A 14,542-nucleotide genomic window follows, 5' to 3' on the forward strand; every position below is an offset into this window, starting at 1 on the left:
AATTAAACGATTTATTTGACGGTGCTGATTTCATTCGATCAGTTTGTTAAAATGTAAATTTCGTACGTTTTTAAAATTGGCATGCTATGGGTTTATAGTTTTTATTTAAATATATTTGGAATGTTTGATTTATCAAATTGTATTATTTTGTAATGCGCAATTTATTCACAATATGGAAACTACTAGATTAGTATTAATTTTGTTATATTATGATAATTCTGTTTTATTAATTGTATAAATGTACCTATAATAATATTGTCCAATATATTTTAATATTAATAGAAAATTTCATACTTTTAATTATTGTAACATTCAATGGAATGCAATATATGAATAATTTAAATGTACCTAAATAATGTATAATAAAGCAGTAATTTATTAAAAAAATACAAATTGGATTGTTTTTTTATTGTTGTTATTTCGGAAAAGGTCGGAATAACAGTAAAATAGATATAATTACGTGTAATAAAGACAAAAAATATTTGTGTTCCGTTTTCCATGACATTTTAATTAATTAATGTTACACTGTTCTGATGAATTGTATTTATTTCAATGATTAAAGAGATCATATCGAGCTTGTATAATGCTTTGCCTTTTGATTTAACGAAATGTTAATAAAGCGCTTTATACTGAAGGTTTTTGTTTTATTTCAATATTTTCCTTAAAAAAGTTAAGGTATTCTAAACATTTTATAAATGCAACAGTTTGGATGTTTGTTATTTAGGAGGCCATAACTACTGAACGGATTTATATCATGTACCGAAATAACAGCTAATAGACATAATATAAATGGCCCATACTTTTGTCAGCGGTTGAACCGTTAGAACTTAGATGCATAGCTAATGTTACACAATTTAGGAAATTTTACTAGATATTGTAGAATGTATAAAATATCAAATATTAGTATGATATAAAATCCAATTATTGGATCCGACATGACTGATATCAAATTATTTTCAGGTCATTATAATAGTCTATCACTATTTCTATTACGACTTCCTACTCTGTAGATGTATTATTTGATCACTATCGCTATTAATTCTACTACTTTTTTCGCATTTCGTATAGTTTGGTGCACAATAAAGAGATAACTCCAATACAAGGCTGTATGCATACATTTTGGCATTATATGGATTAAGCTCGCCTTTGAATCATTCATGAGTGTCTTTTATTCGGGTTAAAACTTAAAAGTATTTAAAAAACTAATTGTTATCATAATATATCATGATAAAAATTTAATCACCGATGATTTAGTTTAGTCTGTCTGCCATTTCTAGTTCATTTCCCTAAGATTAATTAATTATCAGATATTATAGCAAACAAGCAATGAAAAGTTCTTTGTTGTGAACCACAAAATAAAACAAAACAAATAAGGTAAATCTCACGACGGGCTTTAATATCATTTAATAAAATATAAAAGTAAAATATTGAACAAGGTATCCAATATTATATATTTCGCTGTTTCAACTTTCAAGAGTCTGCTCCTTCCTGATATAGTTCATACAAAAGTTCTATAGTAAATTTGATACAACAATACTTATTAAACACTAGCGGTCTGCCCCGGCTTCGCCCGTGGTACATGTTTACGTTTTCTCTACATAAGAACCATCCTCGTACTTCAAGGAATATAATAAAAAAAGAATTATCGAAATCGGTTCAGCCGTTCTCGAGTTATGCGCTTACCAACACATTTTGCGATTCATTTTTATATATAAGAGAAGAAGATTAGAGATTAAAGAGAATTTTTTAAGTCTATGTACCTACTTAGTGCAATAATTTGTGTTTATTTTCTTATTGTAGGTACCTACAGGCACAGAATAATAACTAGTAGTTGTATACGTAGTATATTATTATTAGTCTGTGCTAGTAGCTAGCTAGTACAGGGCACCTAAATTAAAGCTTGATAAGTACCAAGAAAATAAAAATACCCATAATTTGTTATTTCAGTGGTTATTTCATGATTACTGATGAATATGTCTTAGAATATGTAGTTTTATTTTTTTTGCGCCTGTTAATTTTTTATAACAACTCTTCATGCGTATTCATTAATTTGTAAAATATTATAAACCAACCTAATTTTGTTATCATATTTATATTTAATATTTAAATTAAGCTTTAAATGCTAAAGTGCACGGAGTTTTAGAATATAATGGAGAGAACTTCACGAAAAAGAAGTCTATGAAAAACACGACGGATGTCAGTATCAATCTGGACCTAGGACATAGGTATCTACTATCTATTCAAAAAACTAGCATCAAAATCCTTTGCGTATTTTTAAAGGCATACACAGAGACAGACACAGCGGAAGCCGATTTTTTTTTTAAACTATGAAGCGATAAAGCTTTGCTTATTAGTTCATCAAACGAGTATTATTCTAAGCTTTGACCTCTACGTTTGAACCTTGAAAAGGGCAATGCTTCAATTAAAACATACGGGTATCGCAAAATCAAGCGGAACAATAATCATTAGCTATTATGATTATCTTATACATTATCTAAAAAGCGATATTATATTTATGATAATTCGAGATATCGCGTTTTATCTTATCTATATTATATGGTAAATAATCATAGTTATATTACAATGCAGTATAGCTTGCACCTTACACCTTATCTGTTGCAAATAGCAATTTTAAACATAGTTATCGGTAGTAACAATTGTGTTTGATTCGGTTTCCGGTAGTGATAATGTTAATGGGTAATTCAATGTGCTAATTTATTGAACGGTAAGTGGACACAGTTTTATTGCAAAAGGTTTAGGTACCTAGGTTTAGGTTTAGGTACTTATTTATGGTATAATTTCTACATATGTATTATAATGTATTTTATAAGTAGACTAGCCGCTCCGCGCGGTTTCACCCCCGTGGCTCCTCTCCTGTTGGTCGTAGCGTGATGGTATATAGCCTATAGCCTTCCTCGATAAATGAGCTATCTAACACCGAAATAATTTTTCAAATCGGACCAGTAGTTCCCGAGATTAGCGCGTTCAAACAAACAAACAAACTCTTCAGCTTTATAATATTAGTATAGATAACTCTAGGTTCTAATTTTTGCAATTCATCCTAGAGTGATGAATTTTTAATTATTTTGTCTGGTATTTTAATGCTGTTCTGCAGGTACCTAGTTAATTAGAATTTTTCGCGCAACACAACAGATTTCTTGTTTTTTCAAAATCCTTATTAATATACCAGAATTAAACTTATTAATTATCTAAAGATTAATCAGTGATCTTTAATTTAGATTGCAGTTTTAATTGGATTCTAATCTAACATGATTATTTGACCGACCAAACCAAACCGAATAAAATGGCCAAGATTATAAAATCCTTATTCAATTCGTCGGAGAGGCGAAAACTCTCTCGGTTTGAAGAAAAAGACGAGGAAAACAGTATCCCGCCACAGGATTTTAGAAGGAAATTGTCTATATCACGATCTGGGAGGATGCGGCAAGCCAACAAGAAAAGACAATCGTTGTCTTTGGATGTTTATGGTCAGGTGAGGATCTCGTCTACTTATATAATTTATACTTAAATGAATGTACCTATATATCTAAAATTCCTTCTCAGGAAAGTTTTTCTCAATGTAGAGAATCTTCAAAATCAATAGGTACGTTTATAGAATAGTGTCTAAGTTTCAATGAACAGGAAAATAAAAGAAAATCGGCCAGATGTTATTTTTATGAAAGTCAATATTTGTACTGATAACTGCTAGTCAGCTTACTTACTTTTCTTTATTGGAATTCATATCAGTTCCATTTATATGCAGTTGTCCTGTGTTTGGGGAAAATAACAAAACATTAGTAACTACCTGATTCCACAATAATCGTCTTTTTACAATACATATAAAATTAAATAAACTAACTACGAATATATTGAATAAATAATATAATTCGATTTGATTGTTTATCATATGTTTGTGATAATCAGCTATGATACAAGGCTTCGTCCTTAGCAACGAGACAAAGATATAATAATTTTTTAAACAAATGTAGGTATACTCGGTAGAGTTGTCCTTGGTCATTTATATGTAAACATACTCCATGGACATGGGCTTTAAAAAAATATTTCTTTTACTTTATATAGACAGCAGTGTAGTTACTAGAGTATGGACTTAGTTTGATATTTAAATATAACTTTAAAATAAAAATTCAAAATGTAACGAATTTTTGTTTGTATGTTGCGGCATCGTTAAACTCTTTCTCCGTTTACTTAGAAGAGAAGATTTTTATTCCTATCCTTGGAAGAAAATAATTATAATCTACTGATGGCTGATCCTCATCGCTGCGAATATTGATTTTATTCTATGCCGCTTACTTTTTGCAATTCTTTTATGCATTTTTACATTCGTATTACCTACCTTACAATAAATCTGATTACACCACCAAATGTTATTTAATCATTTTTTTTAATAATAAATAAAGAGTAATAAAAGTAGTACAGGTGCCCAATGATCATTATCTTTGAAGATTAGGTACTTTAGGTCAGTGGATAGGTATCGATCCTAATTAAAGACTTCTTTTATGTAGGTACACAGATAGACATCAAGTGAAATTCGGTCAGATTAGATATTGTGTTTATTATTTTCATTTTGATAATTTTAAATTAACAATAATGGATGGGGAAATAATAAATTTAGCGATATCATTTTGTAATCTTAATCTATCACAAAAACTCATATGTTTTAATGGTCTAATTAACTAATAAAATTTATTATAGGAACATGCGGATAAAATAAAGGCGGAAAACGCAAGCAATAAAGAACATCAAGGAAAACCGGAAAGCAAGAGACGTCACAGCACAGATTTTATAAACCCTGACGAAGAAATCGATAATGCGTTTGAAATTATCGATAAAACGTAGGTATAAGTTATGTTGTAATAAAAAAGAAGAGTAAATAAGTGCTTAAATTGAAGTGAAGTTAGGTAAATTGAGATTTATGATATTATTTCAAATTAATATGGACACGGAGATAAAAAACTGAGAGATTTAAAAGTATAATTTGTGAGCGTAAAAATATATATACTGATTGCTGGATGCTGATAAAGTTTTATTATTAGTTTGTATATTTCTAGGAAAATAAGAGTAAAACTCAATATAATCATGTAATGCGATTCTAGCGTCACGCATTGATCATGAAAATAGCTTATCTGTGTTCAGTCACATTGGTCTATGTTTCCCGCGTGTTTTTAGGGTTCCGTAGCCAAAATGGCAAAAACGGAACCCTTATAGTTTCGTCATGTCCGTCTGTCCGTCTGTCCGTCTGTCCGTCTGTCACAGCCGATTTACTCGGAAACTATAAGTACTACAGTGATGAAATTTGATGGGAATATGTGTTGTATGAACCGCTACAAAAATATGACACTAAATAGTAAAAAAAAGAATTGGGGGTGGGGCCCCCCATACATGTAACTGAGGGATGAAATTTTTTTTTTCGATGTACATACCCGTGTGGGGTATCAATGGAAAGGTCTTTTAAAATGATATAAAGTTTTCTAAAAAACATTTTTCTTAAAGTGAACGGTTTTTGAGATATCAGCTCTCAAAGTCGTAAAAAGTATGTCCCCCCCCCTCTATTTTTATAACTACGGGGTATAAAATTCTAAAAAAAATAGAGGTGATGCATGCTAATTAACTCTTTCAACGATTTTTGGTTTGATCAAAGTATCTCTTATAGTTTTTGAGATAGGTTGATTTAACTGTAATTTATTATATTTGCTGCTACGGAACCCTTTGTGCGCGAGCCCGACTCGCACTTGGCCGGTTTTTTTGTTATTATGTTTCTAGATTCAAAAAGAATGTAATGTGCATAGTTATCATATAGTTATTCGGTTTTTAAAAGTTGACTCATTGATAAATTTGTACAAATATACCAACGTTTTTTTTGTTATACGTGCAAACATTAATTTTGTTTGGATATACCTACATGCTGTAAATGATGTAAATTTAATACTGTAATTAATGATGTAAATTTTCTCTACGTTGGCTTAGAGAACATTGTGTCCTAACTCCTAAGGACAAATTGATAGATACTAATGTGTAAACCACAGTGTAAACAAATTTTATATGAGATAAAATATGAAAAGACATTGCCCTTGTCACAGTGAGGGTTAAGATAATATACGCAATATCTGATGTTATTTATCTATTAAATTTTTGGTCGTATTTAGTAGGTATGCAAATAAAAGGGGGGAAAGTTAGAAGTTTTTTTTATAATTTAGGCATAGAGATGAGGTGCAATGGCGTAATTTTTTTTTCATATAGATTATTTAAAATGAGTAGGGTTGCCACTAAATAAAAAAGCTAACTATGTGTATTAAAAAATTAAATTAAAATATTATACATGCACGTGAAGAAAAAGACTACAATATTATGATGCCTTCAGTATAGTGATAGTAATGAGTGATGGTAAGATAGGCTAAGTGTGGCGTCAAACATGTCATAATATCATCAATATTTCAAGATATTATATATTTATGATTAGTTTTGTGTGATAAATAATTCTGTTATTCTCAAGTGAAAGTCGTTCATTAGATAATATTAAGAAGGTTTTATTAAAATGTATGCACCTTAATAATTATAATACGTAGTATGAATAATTTCAGGATAAGAGAAATATCTCTAAATGGATGTAGTACCTAGACCTTTGGAATTACTTAATTGTAAAATTGCATTCAGGTAGAGGGACTACACAATGTAATTATGATTTATGTAGTAGGTTAGATGATTTCTTTTTAAATTAATTACGTCGATGTATTTTTTTAATTACAAGAGTAACAAGTCAATCTTTAAAATGAATTTTTTGTCTTTTAAATTTGTTTTATTAAACAAATCAGTCTTTATATTTTCACAGAAAATCTAACTTTATTCTTACTTATACATTCGATTAACTAGGTAGGTACGTATTTCACCCTTATCTCAGTCCTCTTCACATTTTATCAGTACGCAGTTGTAGACGTCTATTAGCAATATTATATAAGGAGATAATATTTTTGTATAAGTACCTAGGTACCTACGTCGTTTATTGTATTGTTTTTATAATATAGGTAGTCCCCATGAAATCCAGATTTTAAAATATAATAGTTACAAGTTTAAATAGATTATATACTTGTAAAATTGTTATTGTTGGCAACATTTGTACAAACTATGGGATACTAATATTGCCATAATGTAAAATTTCATATTGTTTTTAAACGGCCACAGTAAAAATATTGAAAATAAAAATTGTTAAACATGAGTTTTCTCATGTAAACTCAAATGTGATAACGTAATTATTTGCATGACATTTTGATACAGCGGCGTTTTTTATCTACGTTTGAAAAAATATTTAATTTCGTTATAAAAAAAAAAACTATTTTACATGTTATATTGTAATTTGTATTCTATGTACGATCCTGAATGATATAATTGTAAATATATTTGTATTTCGTCTACTCTAGGATTCATAAATGAGTTTATGTTTCAAAGTCGAACATTTCTATTTGGTATGGTTTTTTGTATGAGTGATAGATCTATATTTACGATGTTATAAAATGTATAAGTGAACATGTATTTTATGAAATATAAGACTGATACAAAATGTTTATTCTTTTATTTAACTAAACCTTTATAGATTATACTACATACTACTAATGTGTATTAAAAATAAAATTACCTACCCTTTGTCCCTTTGACTACTGACTTTCCAGATTTGAAGGATCAAAAATTAAATCAATAATAAAAAAAAATAATATCATATTAATTAATGTTTTATTGAATGTTAAATTGAAAAAAAAAAAAGATTTCATTGTAAAAACTATTTATTGATACTTATTTACAAATTACAAAATTATAACTTAATTTTCTTCTTCTTAGGTTTGATCTGAAGCGGGCCAGCAATTTTGAACACCGTACTGTAAAAAAAATAGATAAACATTAAACAGACTGATAGTATAGCATTTTATGTCAATGTAATAATTGTATTTGCTGTTATTTTACATAACGCATATTTATGAAACAATAACTCTTGCATATTATTAATTATTAATATTTATACATGCATTATTATATCTCAAATACTGCTAAACTGATTTTCGAGTTTTTAGTTTATTTTATTTATCTCTTATCTCTTAACTTGAAGAAATAAAAAAAATCATAAATACTTACTGACAAGTCGTGCAAATGGGGCTGAATTTACAAAACACTGAAAAAGAAATGGTGTATATTAGAATATATTTTACGTTACATAAAATTAAAAACAATATGGGTCTAGATTTTGCTAGCATTTTCTGTATCCTATTGATAATTGTATTGATAAATCTATCTGTTACCTAGAGCTTGGTAACAGATAGATTTATCAATTTTGCCTTGTATTTTTATTTATTTACTACCGGTCCCCCGCAATTTCACCTGCATTGCTCCGCTCCTGTTAGTCTTAGTGTATTGATATATTATAGCCTCCCTCGATAAATGGGCTATCTAACACCGAAATAATTTTTCAAATCGGACCAGTATAGTTCCTGAGATAAGCGCGTTCAAACAAACTCTTCAGCTTTATAATATTATAGTATAGATTTAGGGCCTTACTAATAAAAAGTTAAACAATGGATAAATTTCTACCATTTTCTATCATAGCTGTGTCCTGCTCTTGCTCACATGAAACGTCAATCATAAAAACAAGACAGGTTATTGCAATAACTAATCCATTGCAAAGCGAATGGGTAACATTTTATTAGTAAGACCGTTAATATTTATTTAATGTATATGTTACAGTCAAAACCCTGAACCAGTCAATATCCTTATTGACGGTTATTAAGCTTATTGACTAAGGGCGTGGTTAATATCCTTATTGACTGATTTTATCTGATAAAATCAGTTAATAAGGATATTGACTGGTTCAGGGTTTTGACTGTAGCATATACATATATCTCACCGCTGAGACACACGGAGCACACATAGCCGATGGTGAGCAGCTCCCGGTGGCAGAAGCAAGCCGCGCGGTAGTCCACCCGCCCGCGACCCGGCAGTACCAGCTGCTTGCGTTCCCATACCTCGGGGAGAAATACCCACTGGGAAATAGTACATTTTTGTCAAAAAATAATTATAATACCCACTGGGAAATAGTACATTATTGTCAAAAAAATTGGTTGTTTGTAAAGTAGGTTTACTATCGAGATGTTTACGTGCTTATTGGTGGCAGTGCTCGAGATGAGACGGGAGATCGGTCCGTCTCTCTCTCGTTATACCTGCGATCGCGCTCGTGAGGTTTTGATGTGACACAAGTTACTGAACGTGTCACCCGACTAAAACGATTTTAAAAACGTTATCACGTTAAAAATAATTATAATACACACTGGGATACAAAATATTTAGAAAAAGGAACAATGTTAGTTAATATATTTGTTACTATATCCTGTATTTATAAAGAATCACAAAATCGAAGACAATTAATAAGTAGTGTGCAATTATAGAAATACATAATAAAATTGTAATATGTATTATAAAAAAAAGGTTCAGAAAAAATTTAAAGAACGCTTATTAATCGTTGAAATATAAATTTATAAAGAATACTAAATTCGATCATTTTATCATGGGCTTCGAACCCATGTATTTTGCTGATTTTTTCTATTCTTTAAAAAGTATACAGTTTCCTGATTGACTAAATAAAAAATATATAATGATTGAACACAGCCAATTTTCTAAAATTGAGTTATAAACAAAGAAAAAGGTTATCAAAATTTCTTTAGAAATTCCTATAATAAACTAATTAATATAAAAAAAAACCTCACCAACAAATACTGCAACAATCCTTCCAACGAGGGTACTTTAAGATATAATCCTCCGGTGATGTCGCAGCCCTGTTGCAGTAGACTGAGGTGCTTGTCGAGAGAGCACACGTCTATAAGTACTTGCTGTTTCTGCAATTGTTTATAAATAAGAATATATCAATTTATTCTTCAGATATGTAAATGTAAATTATTGTGATACATTTATTTATTGTTTGATGATTTAGTACTTTATGCCTTTGCAACAAAGATAGATTTTATGTAGCTTACATTAGATTTGTGATACACATGTGATTTATGCATAGGCTATTTTTAAACAGGTATATTATAATGTGAGTAATGTCAGGATTGAGCTAGCTGCTAGTCAATAATAATAAAATATTAGATATAAAACCTATAAAATATGTACAACAGCAATTTATTGTATAAACATTATCAAAGTATAAGGTATGTTTTAAAAACTACTTAATCGATTTAGAATTTTTTAAAGTGAAACTTTTATTACATCGTCTCAAACTGTTTGGTCTGTGTAGCGCATGTCGCGAGTATCGCGGCTGCCGAGTAGGTATACCTACTCGGCAGCCGCGATACACGCGATACACGCGATACACGCGACCGACACGCGACATGCGCTACACAAAGCATTGTTCGGAACCGTTCGAACAGTTTCACTTTTACCGTGGTTGCATAAAACCACACAACATTTTATTATTTTTTCACTATGTCATCACTTCCCAATAGGATCTACATACATAATTCCTGTGTGACAAAGGTTTACATGCTTTAAATTATTACTATTTTTAAACATATTTCAATTATTAAAAAAAATTGTTTGAATGATCCATATTACTCAAAATCTACATGACCAAAAACATTACTTCACTATAGCGTAACATAATTACCTGTGCAGTAAAGAAAACATTCATATAATTAATGTATTGTGCAGCTGTATCGCTACTGCCCGTCACTATGAGCATTCGACTGCTCATCCTGAGTCCTGGTTGTGCTTCTCGACGCATCTGGAAATAGTATATTTATTTATAGAACATACAATAATAAAATGATCCAATACATAAAATAGCATGTATGACAGCGCTCTTAAGTTAAGATAAAATTATAATTTAATAGGAAATCAATTGATGAACTTGATTATTATAATCTATACTAATATTATAAAGCTAAAGAGTTTGTTTGTTTGTTTGAACGCGCTAATCTCGGGAACTACTGGTCCGATTTGAAAAATTCTTTCGGTGTTAGATAGCCTATTTATCGAGGAAGGCTATATGCTATATATTATTATTAAGGCCAACAGGAGCGGAACAATGCGGGTGAAACCGCGGGGAACAGCTAGTAACAATATATGTATTACATATATAATTGAATTTATAAATAAAGTTCACTACTTTTTTGGTTTGTTGTGATGGATCACATCACAACAGAGCAATTTTAGGAGATATAATTTTCATGGACTATACTGGCAAAGAAGCATGCGAAAAGCTACTGTACTATATACATTACTTACTAGCAAACCGGGCGAACTCCGTTTCGCAACCAGAGACACCTTTCCTTTGCTATAAACCTCACGGAGCCCGAGACCTTTCCAACGAATGCAAAACCGTGGAAATCGGTTTGTGCATTCTGGAGTTATAGCATCAGGAAGGAAAACCCGACTTATTTTTATATAATAAAATACATTATTAAATTCCCTTTTAGACACATAAAACCGAAAGAATAGAATAAATTTGATTGCTCTGGCGGGATTACCTGGCCACAGTAAGCGGATACGATAGGTCTTCTGCCTTACCGGGGTCCAGGGTCCTGCCTTTGAAAAATTTATATTTTTAAAGCATTTGAATGCCATAAAACACAATATCAGTATATTATATATTACTCACTCTAGCAATAAAACAAAGTCCCATAGCCAGAGCTCCAGCGAGTAAGGATTCACCAGGTTTCTCCTCATGTGGCTGGCTTTTTATTAAATTCACTAATCTGTAAAATATTTTTTGGAAATAAGGAACTAAGAAATTATTTACTTTTTTTTATCCACTTTAGGTATAACTCAAAATATTCACATAAATTTATTTATTGTTAATTGCTTTCTTAAATATTATATTGTAAATGTAACATCTTAATACTATGTGTATCGTAAATAAAGAATTATGAATAATGAATTATCTAAGCATACATACCTCATTTTAATAGTTTTTTCAACAAGTGTAAATAATTCATATTGTCCATCAATTTGTCTTACATCTAATGGTTTGCCAGGAGAAGGATACAAGTATTCACTGAAAATAAATGAATATATTATAAACTAGCGGTCCGCCCCGGCTTCGCCCGTGGTACATATTTACGTTTTCTCTACATAAAAACCATCCTCGTACTTCAAGGAATATAATAAAAAAATAATTATCGAAATCGGTTCAGCCGTTCTCGAGTTATGCGCTTGAAAGAAAGATTTTTTTGAAAACGGGCCAGTAGTCGTGAGATTAGTGAGTTCAAACAAACACATCTTCATATTCATAATATTATAGCTAAGATAATATAATCATATAGCAATATTTTTAAATAAAAATACTTTACCTTTTATGAAAATGACACCCTATAACGGCCAATTGGTTCCTAGATTTCTGCATTAAATGTGAATTAGCAAAGGCAATTATCGCGTCCAGACATCCTGTGAGTATCTTCGGGTCTTCTGTGATATATCTCTGATTGGGGTTTGTATCCACTATAATAACTAAAGTACTGCTATCTGATGGTGCTGAAAATTAAAAAAATACATATTTAATAACTAAATACCTACTGGACCAATTTAAAATAGACTGGACTATAGTATATTCCTAGGGCAGGCGGAAATTCGTACAATGACACGAAGTATTATGTTATCATCAAAATAAAACGATACCTACAAAACCTATCGCTCTTCATACACAACTTTATTGTTTACGCAGCGTACCGCTTTCATGGTACAGGGTGAGGTGAGCGACGCGGTCGTTCAGAGATAACAAACTTGTTTTGACTACTTGTTTTAACTGTGAATTATTTACTAAAAGTAAATAATTCACCAATATCATAAGATGTTACTAAAATATTAATTATTATTTTTATTATAAAACACTTAGAAGTTAGAACCTAAGAGCAGAAGTGGTCTAACATTTTTTTTTGTTGTAAATTGTGTCATACCTACAGCTTACTGCAAAGTAAGTTAGATATATAATCAAGTCAAAGTCAAAGTGTTATATAATGTAGGTTACTGAAATAAAGATTTTCACTTTCACTTTCACCCTTTAATAATGTTCTCAGGTTACCAACAGGTTGGGTACCCCTTTTAGGTCATTGTACGAATTTCCGCCTGCCCTAGGAACAGTAGGGAAGGTCTTTGCCCAACATTGGGACACAACAGTCTAATACAATACAATACCTACATGATTAATTGAATAATTGCGTTTTGATACTAAGTAGTTATAAATACTTAGAGGAGGTTAGCTGTTTATGTATAAGTCTATTCAAATAATGGTTTAAATGAGAATTATGAGGTTATGAATTGAATTATAATAATAATTGTATTAAGTGTGTATACATCAGGAAGTTACACCGGTTATCTTTATTAATATGTACTAGATTACAGTTAGTTTTCGATGTTTAATAAGAAGTTTTAAGTGCTTGTTATTGCTTTAAAACACGAGTGCCTTACCATCATCGTCAGCCATTGTAATTGTTTTATAGGAACAGGTTTGTTATTAAATCTCATATAAAATATATGCAGAAGCCAACATGTAGGTCTATTAAATTAAAACAGCATTATATTAATATTTTATCGTCAACAAACACAAACACAAGCTTTCGAAACGGTTGACAGTTGACAATTGACAATTGAATTTCAATTTTTTGACATTGACAACTGACAAGGGATGGATGACAGCGTACTTTTTTGTACGAAATAGTTGGAGAGTTATAAATCCGCAGTACTGCCATAAATTAAAATATTGAATTGAATTGAATTGAGATAAAAATCCTTTTGGATGTTTTTTAGTATAAAAATAATATGTGTTTTTTTAGTATTACTTGTGGTATTACCTTAGATCATTTACTTAATGATCTAAGGGTATTACTCACGTATTTATGTGTTTGGCCGCATTTATCCGTATGAATATTATAATCGATTGAATTTTCTTTCATTCACTAATCTGTTGAACTATTGTTTGCAAATAAATGTTTTATAAATTAATAACATATAAGCTCGTTTTACTTACCTAGCCTTATTACCTTATTACCTTCACCCTGTCTTCTGTTCTGAATTATGTTATAGGTACCTACCGCTTACTCTCTATATATTCAACATAACTTCAATTCATATATAAAATGTATTATCATAACTTTGGTCTTTATACTAGTCAAATGAACGCACTAACGTATTTCTTAGATGCGGCATAAAATCAAAATAGTTGGACCAAAAAATAATAGCAGATCTTAGCAAGATTGCAAAATAAGGCTTCCCTTCTGACTCGTGTGCTGGGCACACACGCTCTTTTTTAATGTATCCTAGACGAAGTTTCGTACGTCCGTCTCTGATTAATAGGTACCACACTAAGATCTACTTCCATAAACGCAGAGTAAGGAAGCAATGTAAAAAAAATATATTACTACATATAATATTACTAATATCTTACTAATATGTATTATCATAAATGTTGCAATTTAAAGTCGAACATTTCCACACACATAAAATTTACTTTTATAAACTCAATAATGAAGACATAACAATAATTTACGTGATA

General features: G+C 30.3%; 2 protein-coding genes across 3 annotated transcripts; one reads left to right on the plus strand and one right to left on the minus strand.

Moving 5' to 3' along the window:
* The first annotated feature begins 2,601 nt into the window (after positions 1-2,601).
* On the plus strand, positions 2,602-5,004 carry LOC149898266 (uncharacterized). Of its 2 annotated transcripts, none has more exons than XM_090115337.1 (3): positions 2,602-2,725; positions 3,240-3,493; positions 4,714-5,004. In XM_090115337.1, the coding sequence occupies exons 2-3, from the start codon at positions 3,305-3,307 to the stop codon at positions 4,855-4,857; spliced, it is 333 nt and encodes a 110-aa protein (XP_089971463.1). In that variant the 5' UTR covers positions 2,602-2,725; positions 3,240-3,304; the 3' UTR covers positions 4,858-5,004. The 2 variants fall into 2 exon arrangements, with proteins under 2 accessions (XP_089971463.1, XP_089971462.1); XM_090115336.1 differs by having other exon boundaries at positions 3,247-3,493.
* Positions 5,005-7,775: 2,771 nt separating this feature from the next.
* Positions 7,776-13,622, minus strand: Tfb4 (transcription factor B4). Its single transcript, XM_090115481.1, has 9 exons — positions 13,459-13,622; positions 12,345-12,525; positions 11,951-12,049; positions 11,654-11,750; positions 10,661-10,777; positions 9,762-9,890; positions 8,906-9,041; positions 8,140-8,176; positions 7,776-7,886 (listed from the first exon to the last, which is right to left on the minus strand). Exons 1-9 carry the CDS (start codon positions 13,472-13,474, stop codon positions 7,823-7,825), a joined length of 876 nt encoding a protein of 291 aa, XP_089971607.1. The 5' UTR covers positions 13,475-13,622; the 3' UTR covers positions 7,776-7,822.
* Between the last annotated feature and the right edge of the window lie 920 nt (positions 13,623-14,542).

This window comes from Colias eurytheme, chromosome 23 (genome assembly GCF_061535395.1).
Source record: "Colias eurytheme isolate Ceu_HAF_F1 chromosome 23, ilColEury1 Martin Lab GWU primary, whole genome shotgun sequence".
In the NCBI taxonomy this organism is placed as follows: domain Eukaryota; kingdom Metazoa; phylum Arthropoda; class Insecta; order Lepidoptera; family Pieridae; genus Colias; species Colias eurytheme.

Excerpts from the sequence above, each read along its gene's own strand:
- LOC149898266 (XM_090115337.1), top strand. The coding sequence starts at position 3,305 with ATGGCCAAGATTATAAAATCCTTATTCAATTCGTCGGAGAGGCGAAAA. Across the intron at positions 3,494-4,713 it reads CTTTGGATGTTTATGGTCAG|GAACATGCGGATAAAATAAA; the intron begins GTGAGGATCTCG and ends AATTTATTATAG.
- Tfb4 (XM_090115481.1), bottom strand. Across the intron at positions 12,050-12,344 it reads GGGTGTCATTTTCATAAAAG|TGAATACTTGTATCCTTCTC; the intron begins GTAAAGTATTTT and ends ATTTATTTTCAG. Across the intron at positions 9,891-10,660 it reads ATGTTTTCTTTACTGCACAG|AAACAGCAAGTACTTATAGA; the intron begins GTAATTATGTTA and ends AAACAATTGCAG.